The sequence below is a fragment of the Anser brachyrhynchus genome (assembly GCF_964034855.1).
Source record: "Anser brachyrhynchus genome assembly, chromosome: 15".
NCBI classification, from domain to species: domain Eukaryota; kingdom Metazoa; phylum Chordata; class Aves; order Anseriformes; family Anatidae; genus Anser; species Anser brachyrhynchus.
The window spans coordinates 18099628-18118044 of record NC_137733.1 but is presented as its reverse complement, the minus strand read 5'-3'; the positions used below and the strand labels follow the sequence as shown (position 1 = coordinate 18118044).

General features: G+C 40.6%; 1 protein-coding gene across 9 annotated transcripts; it reads right to left on the bottom strand.

Moving 5' to 3' along the window:
- Positions 1-1295: 1295 nt before the first annotated feature.
- UBE2I (ubiquitin conjugating enzyme E2 I) lies at positions 1296-18411 on the bottom strand. Of its 9 annotated transcripts, XM_080556230.1 has the most exons (10): positions 17906-18045; positions 16787-16908; positions 16561-16684; positions 12542-12620; positions 12250-12333; positions 8137-8214; positions 7031-7103; positions 5329-5438; positions 5069-5148; positions 1296-1952 (listed from the first exon to the last, which is right to left on the bottom strand). In XM_080556230.1, exons 4-10 carry the CDS (start codon positions 12605-12607, stop codon positions 1889-1891), a joined length of 555 nt encoding a protein of 184 aa, XP_080412356.1. In that variant the 5' UTR covers positions 12608-12620; positions 16561-16684; positions 16787-16908; positions 17906-18045; the 3' UTR covers positions 1296-1888. The 9 variants fall into 9 exon arrangements, with proteins under 9 accessions (XP_080412356.1, XP_080412354.1, XP_080412353.1 ...); XM_080556228.1 differs by lacking the exon at positions 16561-16684 and having other exon boundaries at positions 17906-18061; XM_080556227.1 differs by lacking the exons at positions 16561-16684; positions 16787-16908; positions 17906-18045 and adding an exon at positions 18277-18411.
- Between the last annotated feature and the right edge of the window lie 6 nt (positions 18412-18417).

Below are 18417 nucleotides of genomic sequence, written 5' to 3'. Positions count from 1 at the left end.
TCTCTGTTCACTTCTCCATATGCTTGCCTATTTATATAGTCAAAGTGGAGCTGTTAGCAGATGTATCCTGGTTTCTGTACATTTAAATAGAATGCTCTTCTGAGTATCCAGCACCCAAGTGGAACTTAATCTTAGGTTCAAGATTTTAAACCTAAACTCCATAAATGCTTCAGCAGAATTGGATATACAGTCCATATTACCTTTGCATATGCAACTTCTTCAAGCCACAGCAAGATTTTCACCTGTTAACTTACTACAGATGAAATTCTAGCTCTCCTGGATGATGCAATTGAGAGTTACATCACCAGTTTTAGTAGTACAAATATTCTGTTTCCCTTCAAAAAGAAGTTCAAGTCAATAAACCTAACACGGAATCTTTTTCTTTAGCAGTTCCTCAACTCTCCCACCCCAGTTTCCCAAATGAGATGTTGCAACAAGGACTTCTAGATAGCGAAAAGGAAGCAATCCTGCATTTTTTTTAAAGGACCGAGAATAACGAGAGTGTGCTAACTACTCTCATTTGAGGGAGTGCTTTCATTTTACAGAGCTCTCACAATCAGATGCAAACAAATACAGCAGATCTAAAAGAAGGGCTGTATCACACTTCAGATAACTCAAGTCTCTAGTAGTAACCAGTCTTTAATAAAAGAAGCACTGAAAAAGCTACAGCTCAGATGGAACAAAGCTCGTCATACTTCATTTTTTTTTCAGAATTATTCCGACTAAAAAATACAATAAAAAAGAGTGCAAGTTTAATAGAGGGCATATCAACTTAACATACATGAAAAATAACTTACATAATTTAACTGATTTTCTTTACAGAAGGAAACTAATTGCATAGAGCACATCCTTTTCCTAAAAGCTATATACATTGACATATGGAAGAAGGCACAGAGGTATTTCTGATTATTAAGTATTTAAAATCCCCAGATGCTATTGGTCCCCTTACATTCCCTGGACAGTTCCTATTATTGTTCATGTTAAAATATGCTCGTGGTATTTTATATTAAAGTGGTCATACCAGTATATCAATCCCATCATGTATAGTAAGCAATTGGTCTCTAGCGAGTCACACAATTCTATACGCTGTTTAAGGAACTGTTCGTGTGTGGAATAGCTGTGAGTAATCATGATTTAGGGCCCAAAGACAGACCATACTTGTGTCAGAGGTAGAGAGGCAGAAAATAAATGAGGGCAACATCTGAGAAGTACAGCATCACAGACCTTAAAAACTGATTTGTGTTCAGAGTTTAAATGGCAGTCTTAATTTTAATGAAGATAATGAAACAAAGCCCTTTATATAAACATTTTATTTACTCTAAACAGCAACACAGACAGAACGCCATATAAACACAAAGGAAGTGATGCAGAATAAGGATGCTGGCTGACTTTGGATCTCAGAGGCTCTTAAGCAATAACAACCTAGTTTCTGAAAGATAGAAAAACAAATTCAGGGAGGGAAGGGGGTGGAGGGCATGATTTTTTTCTCATACAGCCAGCTAAAGGCTAAATATAGTTCTAACATTTTAAAGCATGCCTGCATCAGATAGCAAAGTAACTAAAGATACTAGTGAATTTATAGAAGTATAAAAGTTTATAATTTTACAGCAGTTGAAATACTGACATCAATATTAAAATAAAAGCAAGTTTTACATAACAATCAAAAATACAAAAGACTGAAGGAAGAGACCCTGTATGAAAAAACTGGGGGCAATTCAGCAAATTTAGAACTGTATACAAGTGGCGAATATGGAAAATGGCACACATACAACCCCCTCCCCTAAGTGGATATTAATTGTACGTAGCAACATTAGATTTTGCAAAAGTTTTGTAAACAATTTCTTGCCAAACCAATCCCTTCCTTTTTAAGATGCTGCATGACAGATGCTTATGATGGTGCAAACTTCTTGGCTTGTGCTCGAACCCTCTTTTCATATTCCACTCTGTTTTGGCTGAATAGAAGAAAGAGAAAGGGCAATTAAAGCTTGAGAAATCAGAGACCGTACTGCAAAGTTACTTTTCTTCCATTTCTTTTCAATGTGAAATGAAGCCATTGCTGAAGACAAAAGCATTAAATAGGAATTCACTGAACACCATAATATATACATTGAAGACTTTCCTGGAACATTACTCCGACAATTTCATTTGGAGGGAAGTCAGGTTCTGTTTAACTAGTTACTGCACAAACTTCATGCCATACCAATCATTTGGCAACAGATGAAATACAGATTGAACTATCTGTATGCATCAGGTTTGTGCCTGCTTTCTCTCATGAGAGAGAAATATGCCTTACCTATACCTTTACCTGCAAGCATTCTTACTCATCAACAGTTTCCACCTGTGGTCATTAACAAATTCCAGTTTTCCAATAGGATAAACTGGTTGGTGAGATCAATTTAATAACAGCTGGTGGAATATGATTTTGAACTTTATCTTACCTGTCTTGAGAGAAGGGAAGTGCTCTTTAAGAAAGAGGAAAATGATAATCTTTAAGAAAGGGGAAAATGATAATGGCAGTTTCAGCCTTTCTCTCTGCAGACTGACTCAGAGGGTTATGTTTTTCCTAATCTTTGGTGGGGGAGGGTCCACATTTTGAAAAAAAAGCACTACAGTTCACTGCAGGTTGCATACTTGCTACAGATTGACTGTTACTACTTCAAGGAACTATGTACAATAAAGCCTCATTGTGCACACAGAAAAAAGACAACTGTTGTTTTCTATACTTAGGCCAACACAGGGTAGTAACTTACTAGAGCATTCACTTGCATTTATCACCTAATACTGACAGCGATGCATTAGCTGTCAAAATACTTTGTATTAGCTGTCTGAAGCATCAACCAAGAGCTAAACAAAAAATTGTTACCATTACTTTTTTGCCAAAGTTAGTTCACAGCAACTAGGTTTTGCAGGCAGCCTTGCAGTAAAATCTTAACCTACTTTCAGCTACAAAGGCTTTGCCAATGTCTGAAGATACAGAATCTTTTTATACACAAATTTACAAGCTTCATTCTACATTTTTTCTTTACATTATACTGCACTGTCAGATGAAAACACAGCCTAGATCTTAAGTCTCCCACTCAGAGTATCCAAACAAAACAATGTCTTCCCTAGTAGACTGCATGCCTACAGGAGAGGAGGAGGTAGCTTAGCTCATTAGGAGTGCTGAAGTTACAGCACAACAGCACCAAAACAATCCTGAGAAGGAGAACAAGTCTAAGTATTATTTTGTATACAGTTTAGCCTTGAAGTTTGATAACTTGACTAAGAGACATACTTGAACAACGCTGCACCTTCCCCAATATTTAACCATCCCAAATTACAGATGCGTACACAATTTTCCTTTGTTAACAAATTTCTTTTAACAAAAAGAAATTGCTTTTAACAATTTCTCATTAAGTAGTAACAACGAGTCACACTACGGGCTGCAGAGATACAGTAACCTGCTGAAATGCTATGCATGTCCAAAGACAAAAAAAGATAAACCAGAGTACACGTCTGAAGTAAACTGCAAAACACGCATAAGAATTTATTCTCAATAGAGGTAGATTTTTTTTCCTAGAAGCACTTACAGAATTAAAAGTTTTAAAATGTTATTGCTTTTATTTTATCACATTCAGCAGATCTTGCTTTTGGAGAGTGGCTTCTACAGAAACAGGTTTAGAAGCACAGTGCTTGTCTACTATCTGGAAAGCCTTAGTGCAACAACAAACAGCAGCTTATACATGACCTTTCCACCCGCCCCATTTTTTTTTTTCCCCTCCTTAAAGCAAAGTCAGCTTAAAGCTTCTGCACACGGAAACTGGTCTTTATTTCCTATGAACTACTGCACGCTTAAAACAGTATTGATTAGCACTAACCAGTCATCAAGGTAAAAATCAAGAGCCTGTCTTTGCAGTCTCTGCAATAAAGCAGAAACAAGACCAGCAGAGATTGTTTCACATATATACACAAAGGAAAGTATAAAGATGAGACATAGCCTATATGTACTTTTATGAAAGCGCACTTATTCCTGCACCGTATTTCCTCAGACCATTCTGTCTGTCTTTTTCTAGAGGCGAAAAAAAAATTGGTGGAGCTGCCTCATCATTACTTGCTCCCAAAGGAGCCTTCCATCCATCCTTCACCTGCATGCAGTCCCATCCAGTCTTCAGTAGATAATGAAGAATAACCTTGAGTGAAGTCTGTAATTAAACTGCAGACACTACATTGCAACTAAATTGCAGCCCTATGCTTCCTTTTCACTAGGGTCCTGTAACAGAAGATTTTGACATGGTATTTTTATGAGACTTCACATATGCAAGCTGTTTTTCCAAACTTGGCACTCTCCTGAAAATTTGTTCTTCTGTCCAGAATGGTAATCATGCATTCTCATCTTGGTCCTTATTTCAGTAGCTGTCAGTACCAAAAGCATTTGTTTAGAGTTTGTTGCTCCCTTAAAGATTATGAGTCAGTCATCCATTTTTAATGGTAGGAAAACTTTAAGATTAGTCTAAAAAGAGTAGGTTTTAGTTCACAAATTTTGATTCTAAGGCTACAAGCTTTCTGTACTTTTTAAACTATTCTTTTTGAACATGAATTTTCACAAAATGCCACAAGTTCCTTACAGCAATCACAGTAGCTCTTCTTCATCCTTCAGGCACAAGTGCTTATAGGTACACATTACTGGATAGGCATGAATTATTTCAGTGGAACTTGTCAGCTAATCCAATATCAACCTTCTCTTTATCACCGGTCTCATTACGTCAGTATGCTTCATCACTACTCCTCAGGTAGCCTTTAGTGTAAAGGAATTAATGTTGGGCTAGAACCAAGATGAAAGTCTCGGTCCAACTGAATGTCTTCATACTTTCCTGCTGCTGTCACGCTATTAAAAGTTCCGTTAGCCTATTAACTGTGAAGCTACTGCTTTGCTTAAGCTTAGCATAAGCTAGGCATCTCCACATGATACAGTCATGCAGGCAAGAAAAATCCCTTGATCATTCCTGTAAACATCTGCACGTTAAACTATTAGCAATAGACAGCTATAGGTAACATGGCAGCTTTCAAGCTGACACGCAAAGATACTTACCAGTAAATTGTGTAAGCCTCTGCTTGAGCTGGGTCTTGAATATTTGGTTCATTTAGAAGTTCTTGTATTCCTAACAAGATCTGTGGAAGAAGGTATAGATGTAACACAGGCACAGACATTACTAATAGATGTACCACATAGAAAAAAAACACTCTTAGAAACCAACTATAGAAACACACAGTGAACATTTTACATTCATGTAAGATAAGCAGGCAAAGCAAGGAAGAAGCTTAAGTATACACATATGTACAATTAATGACCTGTTTAATTGTGATTGCTGGCCTCCAGTCCTTGTCCTCCTCTAAGATGGAGAGACACACTGTGCCTGAAGGATACACGTTTGGGTGGAATAATGGTGGTTCAAATTTACCTGAAGAAAAAGAGAGTTACTTGCATGCAGAGCTAAGGCTATTATCAGACAGTTGGTTTAAACCACCAGTGTAAAGAACTGGCCAAAGAAACACACTTCTCTCTGACCCTGTTCCCCTTCTACACCCCCCAACCCACCCACCCGCCCGCCGCCCAAAAAGGCGGACATTTCTGGAGATATTAATACAGTTTGCTTCTTGGCTCACTTGTACCTAAAGCAGGTACTCTATCATGACTGTGTTATCAGTCCAGGCAATTTAACTGTATTGTTGTGACCAGCAGTAACTTCATTTAGAAATGAAAATTGACAGTCTGTAGTAGCTTCACAAAGAGCTTCTTAAACCTTTCCTATATTCATAGCTACACATATTGTTGTATAAAGAAAAGATAACGCTGTTCACTCACCTACTTCCCCCTCACTTTAGGATACTGCGTTCCATACAAAGAAGACTAAGCTTCTAGCATATTTTCCCCCGGTTTCGCTTTATGTATAACCAACATGCACTGAACAAGAACCAAGTCTAAGTTGCAAGACCAATTGATGAGGTGCAGTTTTCCTTCCGACAATCTATAACCTGGCATTTCTTCAATCTATGCATAACTTAAATGCAACAGCTACCATCTTAAGTAATATAATGAACACTTGCTTAGCAGTACATAAAATATTTATTTTAGTGCAATTTTCTAATCCATCTTACATCACAAGTATGTTTTGCTTATCAGCTGCTCAATGAAGTTCAGTAGGAATGCATAAGCAGCATTAGTAATGAGTCCTACCAGTCATAAATACATATTATTTTAAGGCATGACAATTCATTTAACACTTGCAGAGCATGCTAGTTACACACAAATTAAACTTTTTATAGTTAAAAGGTGTATTTCCTCTTGTGTCCACTTGTATTTAGGTGGCAACAAACCCAGGTAGCCAAGATGACTGATAGAGCTGAAACACTAATGAAGGACAGTCAAAGAGAGATGTTTAAGCATTTCCATTGATTTAAGAGGGTAGCCAAATCAAGAACCAAGAAACTAGACAAGGCAAGAAATGTCTTCATATTTCTGAAGTGGGTAAGTTTGAGGTAAGTTTTAGAAGATTCCTTATCCTAACAGGAAAAACATCTGAGTATCCACTGTATGTCATCTTGGAAAAATAACAGATCTGTTTGCTCTATATTTAGAGCAAATGGATGAAAAGGTTATAGTTCATGGAAGTATTTTTTCCCCGAGTTCTCAGCTTAGGCACTTTCTTGCTGTAAAGTTAGTCTTCTAAACACCCCCGCAAAGGATTTAGACTAACCGTGCCTACTTATTACTTTCCAAAGTGTTGATCTAGTGAACACTTCAAGTGGTGCTTTTGCCAAACTTTGAAACCCAGACAGCATTCCCCGCCCCGCCTCTTCTCAATGCTGTTATATCGAGCACTTGGCTCAGTTGGTCACATTTTTCTAAATGCAAAGTAGGGGATAAGGGGGGAAAAACAACAAAAAATTGTCAGTAAGAAAAATAAAATCAAAGAAATCACAACCATTACGTACAACCTCATGGACTAGTTTAATATGGTTCTACTAGACATACATTTGTCATTTTTCTTACATTTTGGGGGTGAAGAAGGGTAGTCATCCTTGAAAAGCATCCGTAGTTTAAATAAGCCTCCTTCCCATGGCGTCTATAAAAGAAGTTAAGGTAGAGTTTTGATTACAGCAAGGAAAAGTCAAACTTGGGTGGAAAAAAAAAAGACTACACTCAGCCAAAACATAAAGGACACTTTCTTCTACACTTGTGGAAAACAACTGTCCTATACAATAGTACGCTGCCCACACTGAGATGAGTTATCCCACTGACACAAGGAGTTGAAGTTTAAAAAAAAAAAATGCTTTTCCACTTCTTCACAGCCTCAAAGCGTTACTAAGACACCAATAGATTTGATAAAAAAACTGGATTCCATATACAAGTAGAAATTGTCATAGCATATAAGAAACAGAATACTTAAAAGTTTTAAATTATATGCATGTAACAAGGGAGACATTATACGCCCACTTAAACCAAGTCTGAGAAGATAGGGTACGTATATACCCTTTAAGCAGCTGAATAAAAATGGCTTCTAGTTTGCCAATATATTTGCTCAACAAAATGTGGCCAAAAAAAATAGAGAGCACTGTAGTATTGCTACAATTAACGTGAGATTTACTAGTCTAAATTAATCTGCTTGCATTTGGTAGCATGTAGCTTTGCAGATTACGTTTTTCTGAAGTTCCAAGAAGCTATCAGAAATCAAGAGCTTTCAAAAAAGCAATTCCTGTGCTACACATATGACTGAGTAAAACAGCACTACTCAGAAGGGTCATCTAAGAAACTAAAAACACCTAGGAAAAAACAAAAAGCACATCTCAAATATGTCATTCCTTGTCATCTTACTTGGAAAAAAGGAGAAAAGCCCTTTACTGACAAACTGTTTTCTGGTAAGAAGTGTAGATATACAGAAAAGTTTTTTATAAATGTAAAATTCAGACCATTTCTCCAGAAACTGCCCTTGTTATCGGATCACTGAAAGGGAAGTACATGCTGGGTTGTCCTTTACAGGCAAACTGGAATCAAGATGGTCTTGCATCTTATCAGTTTTAAAGATTAAATCTCAGCCTCAGGTACAGACAGGTATGACTGAAGACCACCTTAGGAGGAAATACCTAATTCTTCCCTACCTGAATTATATGCTTTTTCCTGGGGAAGAAAAGGAGAGCTCTGCACAGTAAGTAACAACAAAAATGTAAAGATTTGAGCTAGAATGGGAAAAAAAAAAAAGTGTTAGAGAATACTAAGGAAGCTGTTTTTTAGAAGTGAATGGGTTCGATTACATTTGATGTATTTAAAGGAATTGTTCTGAACAGTCAGTTGTCATCAACTGGTAATATCTAGTCTCCTAACTTCTCAGAAGAGACCAACCTGTCAGTTTTTTAGAAGACTAGAAAGGATAAACTTTTATTTTGTTTGCTTCCAGTCTTACAACAGACAAGTTCAGTTGAAAGAAACCTACAAAGGTCAAATCCATCTGCCTGACCATTTCAGGGCTAAACTAAAGTTAAAGCACATTGAGGGCACTGTCCAAATGCCTCTTGAACGCTGACAAGCACAGGGCAACAACCACCCCTCCAGGAAGCCTGTTGCACAGTTTGACCACCCTCATGACAAAAATGTTTTTTAATGCCCAGTCTGATGCTGCCCTGGCACAGCTCTGTGCCGTTCACATGTGTCCTTGCCAGTTCCCAGGGAGAAGAGACCTGCACCTCCCGTCCTCAGGAAGCTGCAGAGAGCAACAAGGTTGTCTCTAAACCAACTTTTCTCTAGACTAGACAACCAAGTGTCTTCAAACTCTCCTCACAGCCCTTTTAACAGCTTTGTTGCCCTCCTCGGGATGCTTTCAAGTATCTTAGTATCATTTTTATATTGTGGAGCCCAAAACTGTATGCAATATCCAAGGTGAAGCCACACCAACACTAAACGCAGGAGAATCACCTCCTCTGACCACCTGGCTATGCTGCGTTTAATGCACGCCAACATGCAGTTTGCCCTCTTGGCTGCCACGGCACGCTGCTGGTTCATGTGGAGCCTGCTGTCATCAGCACCCCCAGATCCCTTTCTGCACAGCTGCTCTCCACTCATCTCCCAGCCCGTACCCATGTCCAGCATTACTCCACCTCAAGTGCAGAACCCAGCATTTACCTTTAACCTCTTCTTGCTGTTGACGTACTCTGAAGAGGTTTTTTTTTTTTTTTTTTTTGGTATGACACCACTCTGGCCAGCAGAAGCTCATGCTGAGCTTTAGCTTTTCTTGTTTTCTCCCTGCAGATGTGAACTGCAGCTCTGTGTTCTCCCTGTGAAGCCAGACCTTGTTTCCAGGTCATATTTTCTTTTTCTGCCCAAGATCCAGGAAGAGTTCCCTGTTCAGCCAGGCTTGTCTTCTGACCCATTTTTACTCATCTTGTGGCACAGTGGGACTGCCTGTTCCTGAGTCTATAAAAGGTAGTTCTTGAAAAGCAACCAGCTCTCATGGACCCCTAAACTCTAGAGTCGATTCCAAGGGGACACTGTTAAGTAGTTCCCTGACAAGCTTAAAGTTTCCTTTCTTAAAGTCCAGGGTGGCAACTCTTCAGACCTTTCTTCTTCTTATACCAAAATTTTCAATTCAACTATTTCACGATCATTGTGCACAAGACAGCCATCTACCACACATCTCCTACAAGGCCTTTCCTATTCTTAAGGAACAGATCCAGGAAGGCTAGTTGGCTCCCTCAGTACTTGTGACAGGAAGTCATCTTTAGCATGCTTCAGGAGTTTTCCAGACTTATTTGTCATGGTAATATGACATTTCCAGTTTATGTATTGGAAGTTGAAGCGTCCCATAAGGATGAGGGCAACCAATCCAGATGTTCCTCTAACTACCTGAAAAAATAGCTCATCTGTGCCATCATCCTCGGTAAACAGACACCCATGACAATATCTGCTTTGCTATCAGTCCTCTTAATAATCACCCAGAGCCTCTCTACGGAATCATCTCTAAAGACGAGGGCCTAATCTCTCCCCTACAACAAACGCAACACATCCACCTCGCCTGCCCTGCCTGTCCGTCTGTAACAACCAATAGCTCTCCATCCCAGCACACCAGTCATGGGACACATCCCATTAAGTCCCACTAACACCAACGATATCATACTCCAGAAAAGGACCAAAGCTTCCAGTTCATCCTGTTTGTTCCTCATATTGCATGTGTTGGTATAAAAGCATTTCAGATGTGCTCCTGAACCTGTAGTGCTCCCCAGAGCAGCACAGATACTCCCATTAGCCATGCCACCCTCAGACAGTGCCTTATCCCTTCGCTTAATCTCAGTGGTCCTAATTGTATCCCCCTCCCCCACTGATCCTAGTTTAAAGCCCTCTCAATCAGTCTTGAGAAAAGATAAGTGGCTTTTCATAAACAGTTCAACTAGAACACAAGAACAGACAGTCAACAAACAAGCTGACTGCCTTTCTGATGGAGCAACACACCTGACAGCTCTAAGATAGCAGATACTCAAAGGCCATACTAAAATAACAACATGACAGCAGTATCATCTAGATCTTCCTGCATTACTGGATGGGTTACAGATGTTATCTTCAAGTCAGATTCTAAGTAGAAGTGCTTTGCTGTCAAAAAAAAAAAGAGAGTGAATGGAGATCTCCAACCTAGCACTAACACCACTACAATTTTTCATCTGGCTGATGAGAAAGCATAATGGTGGTTTCATCCATTCTGTTGTCTGAGGGGAATCAGCTGCAGTACAGTGTGCCTCCAAACAGAAAGGCAATATACAGCAACTGTTTTTTTCCTGGTAGAGATGAGCAGTGTATACTGCTTCTTGCTGAAGAAATGACATTTTCACTGGAGTAAAAGCCCCCCCCCCTTTTTTTTTTAAATTAGATCCCTATCAGAAATTACATGAATCTGACTGATATATTCCTAGGGGAAGGCATTTCCTAGGAGGCAAGAAGTTGCCTTTAAGGGTTTTGTTTACTTTTTTGCAGTTTACGAAGCTTCAAAACATTAGCATGTAAAATTTTCGTGCCATAAGCTTTTGTAAGTATTTAAAGGTGACATAAGGTACATAACTAGCCACTATGAGGAATAGTCTTGTTTTAGCAGAACACAATGGAATGAGGTTTTCCTTATACTTATACTGCTAAGTTTTATTTATTTTTTTTTTTTAGGTACTTCAAGAACTAACTTGAGGTGGGCATTTTTGGAGAGTCAAACAAAAAAGCAGGTTATCTGTTACGCAGACATCTATCAACTTATTGAGCTAAGTTATATCCTTAGCAGTAATATCATGTTCAGCATTAAACTACTTGAGGCAATAGTATGGAATCTGCATGTTTTGGTAACAAAGAAAGGAGATCTTAAGGGAACATAAGCAAGCCAGCAAGTAGTAGTAGCAGACCAGGCAAAGCAACAGTCCTCATACATCCAATGCAAGACACCAAAGACGCAAAAGAATGAAAATAAAGTAATTAATAGCATTATCCCAGAAGATGGAAATGCATCCAGTGAATTCAAGAATAATGTCTCCTTACTAAATAACTGGTAAAAGAAAAAAAAAAAAGGAAAAAAAATCCTGCTCAGATTAAGTTATACTGGTACTGTACAAACCAAAAAAGCCTCAAGCATTAACGATCATCTCCACATAAAGGTTTGTGTTAGTCCCACCCCCTAGAACCAGACCAAAGTGATTAAAATAACAAGGGCAAGAAAAAAAGTCCAGGACTATTTATTTTTAGGAGAAGCACAAATGAAATCAGACCAAAAGAAACTATTTTAGAAAATTCTATTCTTATTTCCCTAATATAAAATGGGAAGACTCCATAGAATTGAAGACATTTAGTTTTCATGCTAGCAACTATTATTTTCCATGAAATTCAAAAAGTTGAAAACGGTGCTACTGTGCAGCACTTCTGTAGGACTGAAGAATCTCACTATTTACCAGGTGAAAAAGGTACTGGCTGTTAACCAGCAGAAGCAATCATTGCTTTAGCGTTTAAACCATTGTTTATCTCAAGTGTGCTCCACTCAGGATTCTTACACATTCCTCTGAAGAATTTGTTTCTTAAGGTGATCAGTGCCAACAGCTGAACAGACTCATGGTGTATTTTGTCCTACAGCATGATCCAAGTATTTACGTTAAACTATGTGTAAGTTATATTCCTATAGTCCTCAGCATAATACACCAGCAGGCTTATGACAGTCTTCAGCATAAACAAAATGTTAGGACAACAGTAAGTCTTACCCCCTTCTTTCCTGGAATAGCACACTCCCAGTTCATTAGATTCATTGTGCCGTCTGGATTTTTTGTAGGTACTGCTACAAATCCCTGAAAAAAGGCAAGGGAAAAAAAAAAGAATTTCAAAAGAAACTTAGAATACTTTATGACACATTTGCTCTTTACACAGAGTTGTTTCTTTGTGCACAACATAGTTTTAAGGAGCTTATTTAAAAATTAACGCATCAGGGAAAGAAATCATCATAACATGAAAACAGCAGCAGAAGTCAGAAAGTTAACAGAATTCGTATATACTTACAAATGGATGATCTTTTCTCCAGGCTTTTCTCTCCTGTGCAAGTCTACTGAGAGCTATGCCAGACATATTTAGAGTCCCTCTAAAACAAAAATGATTGCTTTTAGTATAATCTTTTATTTACAATGTAAATAACACATTATGTTCTCTTTAAGAGCTCTGATCACTCCAGAATTCCTTTGGCCTTCAATTTTCAGTACTGTAGCAGAGACATTTTTGCACATTCTGCAGATATTAACATTGTGAATAATATTGACTCCCCTCCCCACCCCCCCAACAACAACAACCTCTTAGTTACTGGACTTGACAGAGTTTAAAATACAAGGTAGGCATAATATTTGAACCATGTTTTCAAGATGACTTTGACAGTAGCTTGACAACAGTAACACTATTATTAATGGGAAAAGGGCTCACATTTCCTACTCGTGACTGACAAATGCATAACTACCTCCTTACTATATCACAAAAGTTATGGCTTTCTTCTGTAGACAAACGCCTGCACTGCTCCTATTTCTGGCAAACAGGAGAATAAGAAATTCCAATTTTAGACCAAGTCTATGCTAAAAGCCAGAGTTCTACACAAAAGCAACATAGGCACAGAATTTATTAACATCATCTCAGTTTTACTGTTGTGTCGTACACGTTATACGACTTGTAAAAAGCAGCAGGAACAGACAGCAAGACAGAAATCAACTGGGGAAGAGTCAGTGGCCCACTGATTCCTCAAGACAGGTCCTTAGCTCCTGTATAAACCAAATAACCCTTCAGCATCTTCACCGCCTTCTTTACAGCCAAGCACACAGTGACCAAGACTGCTGAAGAAACACATACAGCACAGGTCACTACTACAGATGACACAAGAACAGTTCTATACATGATGATTGCAATAGAGTGGCACTCTCAATTTCAGGGAGGATTCCACATGGTCAAAAAAATCCGATGAAGGTTTCTAATCCTCCTTCCTACTGCACTTCTACCCGTTTTAGAGTTAACGATCAGTAGCTGTAGAGTTTTAGAGCAGTTGGCCTGACTTCTCCATACAACCACCAGAAGAGTAGTGTCCTTCCACTAACCAAGCTTACAGAATTAGTGAAAGAAATACTACCACTCTATTAGAGCAAACGTAGAAACACTGATTAAGAATTATTAATACAACAGGACTGTTGCATATGTAGAGTTCTTGACCATATGAACAGTAGCTCAAAAAGGTCCTTGCTTTAAAATCTCACACTTTACTACTCATGCACATCTGCGATACCCTTTGAAGATTAGAATACAGTAGGCTCCCAGTTTAAGTACTTACACATCATCAAGAGTGGCTTAGCAGCACAGACGCCTCAACTACAAGACCTTAAGAAACACCTCCCTTCCACTTTTTTCTTCCCCAAAGTGGGTTTTGCTTGGATGACTATAACCCATTATTTCAGCTTCCAGCTAGCAATACAATTTCTGCTAGAATTTAATTAAAATTAAATTAATTTTAATTAAAATTAAAGTATTTTTAAGAAATACCATTAACACTCCACGCAGTAAGCATGAGGAAAAAAAAAATCTGCATTCCACCTAATATTCCCAATACATGCATCTGAATCTTGGTCTTGTCAGAAGATTTGTGGAATCTAGTCAACACTAAAACTGTACATACCACTTGCCATTCACAAGCAGAAATGGGGCCACTGGAGATATCATCAGAACAAACAAAAAAAAACCACACTTCTCCCTCGGCCAAATTCTAAAGGGAGTAATTTTATTGCATGAGTTCATACCCTTACAACAAATTTAAATGAACTACTAAGTATATGACATTTTCAACTGTACTGTTAGCACCTTCTGATCCATTGTACTAACTTCACTATAATAATATGAAAAACTCAGTTGTGCCTATACACCATTCAAATATTTGGCAGTTTAGCAACTCAGATACCTTTTTCTGCAGGGAAACATATTATAGGATGGTTTCAAATATATAAATTGTTTTTTCTGTGACTAAAAGACAATTAGTTGCGCACCTGAAAGGAAATACTTCTCAGAGTGCACAAGCCATGTATGTCCTAAAGAACAACGACAATCAATTTTTTTCAGCAGAAGAAACTGAGTTTGAGCTCTGTATCTTGCTTGCTTTTGCAACCGGTTACGCACTATACCATGCCCTGGTAAATTTAAGGATTTCTTCTGTTCTATAAAAGACCCTTCAAAATCTTGAGACATTTGACTTAATTAAACACCGATCAGACAACACACAATTTTTTTCAGTGTTCATTTCTTTCGCAGATAACTTAGTGATAGGACAAGAGGAAATAGCCTCAAGTTGCACCAGAGGAGGTTCAGTTTGGAAATTAGGAGACATCTCTTCTCAGACAGACTAGCTGGGTATTGGAACGGGTTGCCCAGGGAGGTGGTAGAGTCACCGTCCTTGGGGGTGTTTAAGGAAAGGTTTGATGTGGTACTCCGGGACATGGTTTAGTGGATGATATTGGTGGTAGGGGGATGGTTGGACCAGATGATCTTGGAGATCTTTTCCAACCTTAATGATTCTATATGTAAACACTTTGTTGTAATCAAAAAGATCAAGTGTATTATTTTAACTCTTCTGTACCTCAAGACGTAAAACCCCTTGAAGAGGGTGTTTTACACACCATTTCCTTCCCAAATGTAGTACCTTTGCATTCTCAATGTTTACCTTTCACTCCCTTAGTTGAAAGGCCAATGTCTCTGTGCACGCCAACCCCCCCCAAAGTTGCACAAGAAATTAAGTGTGATTATCAATTTCACAGCAGGATATATTTCACACAGGAACAGGGAGGGAAAGAGGGAGAAAAGAGGCATGTAAAAATAGTTCAGAGCTCTTATTTTGCAGCCTAGCTAATTAGTTACAGGTAATAGTAAGAGACATTTTGGCTCCAAGTCTAAATACTTCAACAGCAGGATTTATGAACTGTAACATACAGCATATTTTAGATGAAGAAAATTTCAGACTCATTTGCATTACTTCACACCAAGTGGAACCCATGACTTTAAAGTTCAGGACTTCAGTGTCCAAAACTGAACAGTTTATTAATGATTCAAATGTGATTAACTACAATATCTTAAGAGATGCTTGACAGAGATAAGCATTTATGTTTTCAGGTTAGATTCCAAGTGCATATATTTATCCTACTTAGTATGGAGAAATGCCTACCTGGGGTCTCTCTTCTGCACAGCTGTTGTTGCAATGTCTTAGAAAGGTCTAAAATAATTAGAATCGCCATCTTTGGGTAGAGAATGCTACAGACTTATTGTCTGCATTGTGCAAGTAAACATGATATGGTTCTAACCTTCTCTTTTCATTTAAAAAGAAATCCTGAATTGGAAGTCTAGTTTTTCTGTCATCTTGTCATCTCACGAAGTTTCACAGCTTTTCTCCTGAATTACGTACTCTAAGACTGCAAAGAACTGCCAGCACAAAACAATGTGGAAGAGCAAACTATTAATCATAGAACTTGTCACCTTCTTTCTGACAAATATCAGCGTATCTTACATGTAATAGGTCAGTGCCTGGCAAACCTCTTCAAAAAGTTACACAGGCGTCAGTTAACCCTGACAAGAGCAGAGAAGCATCTAAAGCCTCTCGTCACAAACTTACCAAGTACGAGTACAAGAGAAAACAGAGACTGAAAGACTATTTCAAAAATGGAGATCCCATTAGTTAACAGTCCGCTCTAAAGCAAATCAATCCAATAACGAATTGTCAATACATACACTCCAGCAGCAATTCAGTAAAAAAGAAAAAAAACACACTATATATCTTATGCAAACTTCAGCTCTGCTGTAGCTTGACAGAGGACAAACATAGATCGATCATCTTGTTATATATATATTTTGGTCTCACAAATTATGGTGCAGCAGGAAGGAGTACAGTACTAACTGGGTGTTAGAATATCTTCGTGTTTAATAGTTCCACTGTTATTTTTATCTTCCTCAATTACTTATGTACATCCCCCCCCCTTTGAAAGGATTTTGCCCAAATATCTGTAGAAACTTACCTCTTTAAAGGCTCTTAGTTTTCTTTAATTTGGAATATCACAACTGATTTGCTTTCTTCTTCACCTAAGGAATTTACTAGGAACAAGCAGAACTGAAGTCCCAGAATACTGAACAGCTACATCACTGGAAAGAATATGAATTTCTAAACCAGAGGAAATTTATCAACTCTATCTTGCCACACAAATGTAAGAGGCCGCTCTTCACGTTTTATTTGGTTTTACTCACCTCCACACATACACCAGGATTAAGAAGTGGCAAAGCTCCTTTTACTGCTATCAACTCCTTAGAAAATTGCCAGAAGCTTCCAAGTTTACTCAGAAGCTTACCTCTGCTGCTGTTACTACTACCTGTTTTGGAAAAATGAAGCAAACAAAACCAAAACACTTAGCCATCTCTATCTTCAGGTGTGTATGTGGGGTCACGTGTGCGAGAGAAGAACCTACTTCTAAACAGAAAAAGCAAGTCTTACACAGAACAGTGTTCCTGTGCCCCAGTAACAACCCATGAGTATGACACATGACAAGTCCCTAAATAATGAAGAATACGTTCTTAGTTCTTATTCTATCCAAACAAACAAAAATTATTAAGATTGCTAGCCTCTCACTTTCACTTTACCGACTGCACGCAGACACTGGAAGAAATCCTATATTGGAACAGTCTGCCCCCAAACCGGACACCCTTAACTTTTCAGAAGGGCCGAGGAAACCAAGGGATGAAGCTTAATCAACGCACGCCACCAGCTCTAGGCTGATACAGAAAGTCTCCTCCTGCCTGCCGCAGGGAGAAAGGTAAAAGAGGCGGCACTAGTCCGAACGGCTACTAAAGGCGCAAGAACAACAAAAGGAGCCGCGCGGCAGGACGGCTCGGTAACAGCCCGGCCGGGGACTTCGCCCAGAGGAGCCGCGGCAGGGCCGAGCGGCGCCTGCCCCCACCGAGGGCCCCTGCTACCGCGAGCACAGGAGGCCAGGGCAGCGTCCGAGGCCTGCACGGGGCGCTCCGGAGCCCGCCCGCGGGCTCCCGGGCAAGCGGCTGTCGGGGCGGGGACCGCTCCGCGCGGGCCCGGCGGTGCCTGGAGCCCCCTCGCTGACCGCATCCCGGAGCGATCGAGAGCTCCCCGAGCGGGCCGCAGGGCAGCGGGGGACGCGGAGCTCGCAGCGATGCGCCGGCGGGCCCGGCCGCGCGGCCGCGCCACGAACCGCCAGGCCCGCACGCGCCGCGGCTGCCCGTCCGGCTGCGCCGAAGGCGGGGAGCGCCCGCCCAGGCCGCGCTCTCCCAGGGCCCGCGGCCGCCTCCGCGCCGCGCCAGGCCCCGCCGCCCCAGGCCCCTCGCCCGGCCAGGCCTCACCGTGATCGGCCGCGGCACCCGCGCGTGTCCCGGATCGAGGCAGCAGCGAGTGACCCGGATGTTCCCGACTCGGCTCCCCCCCTTTGTCTCTGGTCCGGAGTTTCCCTCCCTCTCTCCTCGGTGCGCAGCGCAGCGGCGAGGTTTGTCCCTCCGTCCGACCCGTCCGTGCCGCTGCGCCGGCGCGGTGTGACCCTGCCTGCGAGCCGTCCGCCGCGCCTTGCGCATCCTCGTGACACAGGACCCGGAGGTTACCGGAACAACGCCTGAGCGGGGAGGGCGGCGGGGAGAGCAGCGCGACTCTCTCAAGCCCTCTCTTCCTCGTGCCCCTCGGCTTCTACAAGCCCCCGTCGAGAAACTGAGCGGGTTTTTACCTCAGGCGCCGAGAGCCACCCGTGCCCTAAAACCGTCCGGTCTGGCGCAGGCGGCCCAGGCGGGTGTGGCAGGCTGCGCCCGCCCCGGGACGCGCTCGAGCCTGGCACGGCCCCGCCCACTGTGCACGGCCGAGGCTCTGA

Excerpts from the sequence above, each read along its gene's own strand:
- UBE2I (XM_080556227.1), bottom strand. The coding sequence starts at position 12,607 with ATGTCTGGCATAGCTCTCAGTAGACTTGCACAGGAGAGAAAAGCCTGG. Across the intron at positions 7,104-8,136 it reads GGAAAAAGCATATAATTCAG|ACGCCATGGGAAGGAGGCTT; the intron begins GTAGGGAAGAAT and ends CTTCTTTTATAG. Across the intron at positions 5,439-7,030 it reads CCCTTCTTCACCCCCAAAAT|GTAAATTTGAACCACCATTA; the intron begins GTAAGAAAAATG and ends CTTTTTCTTCAG.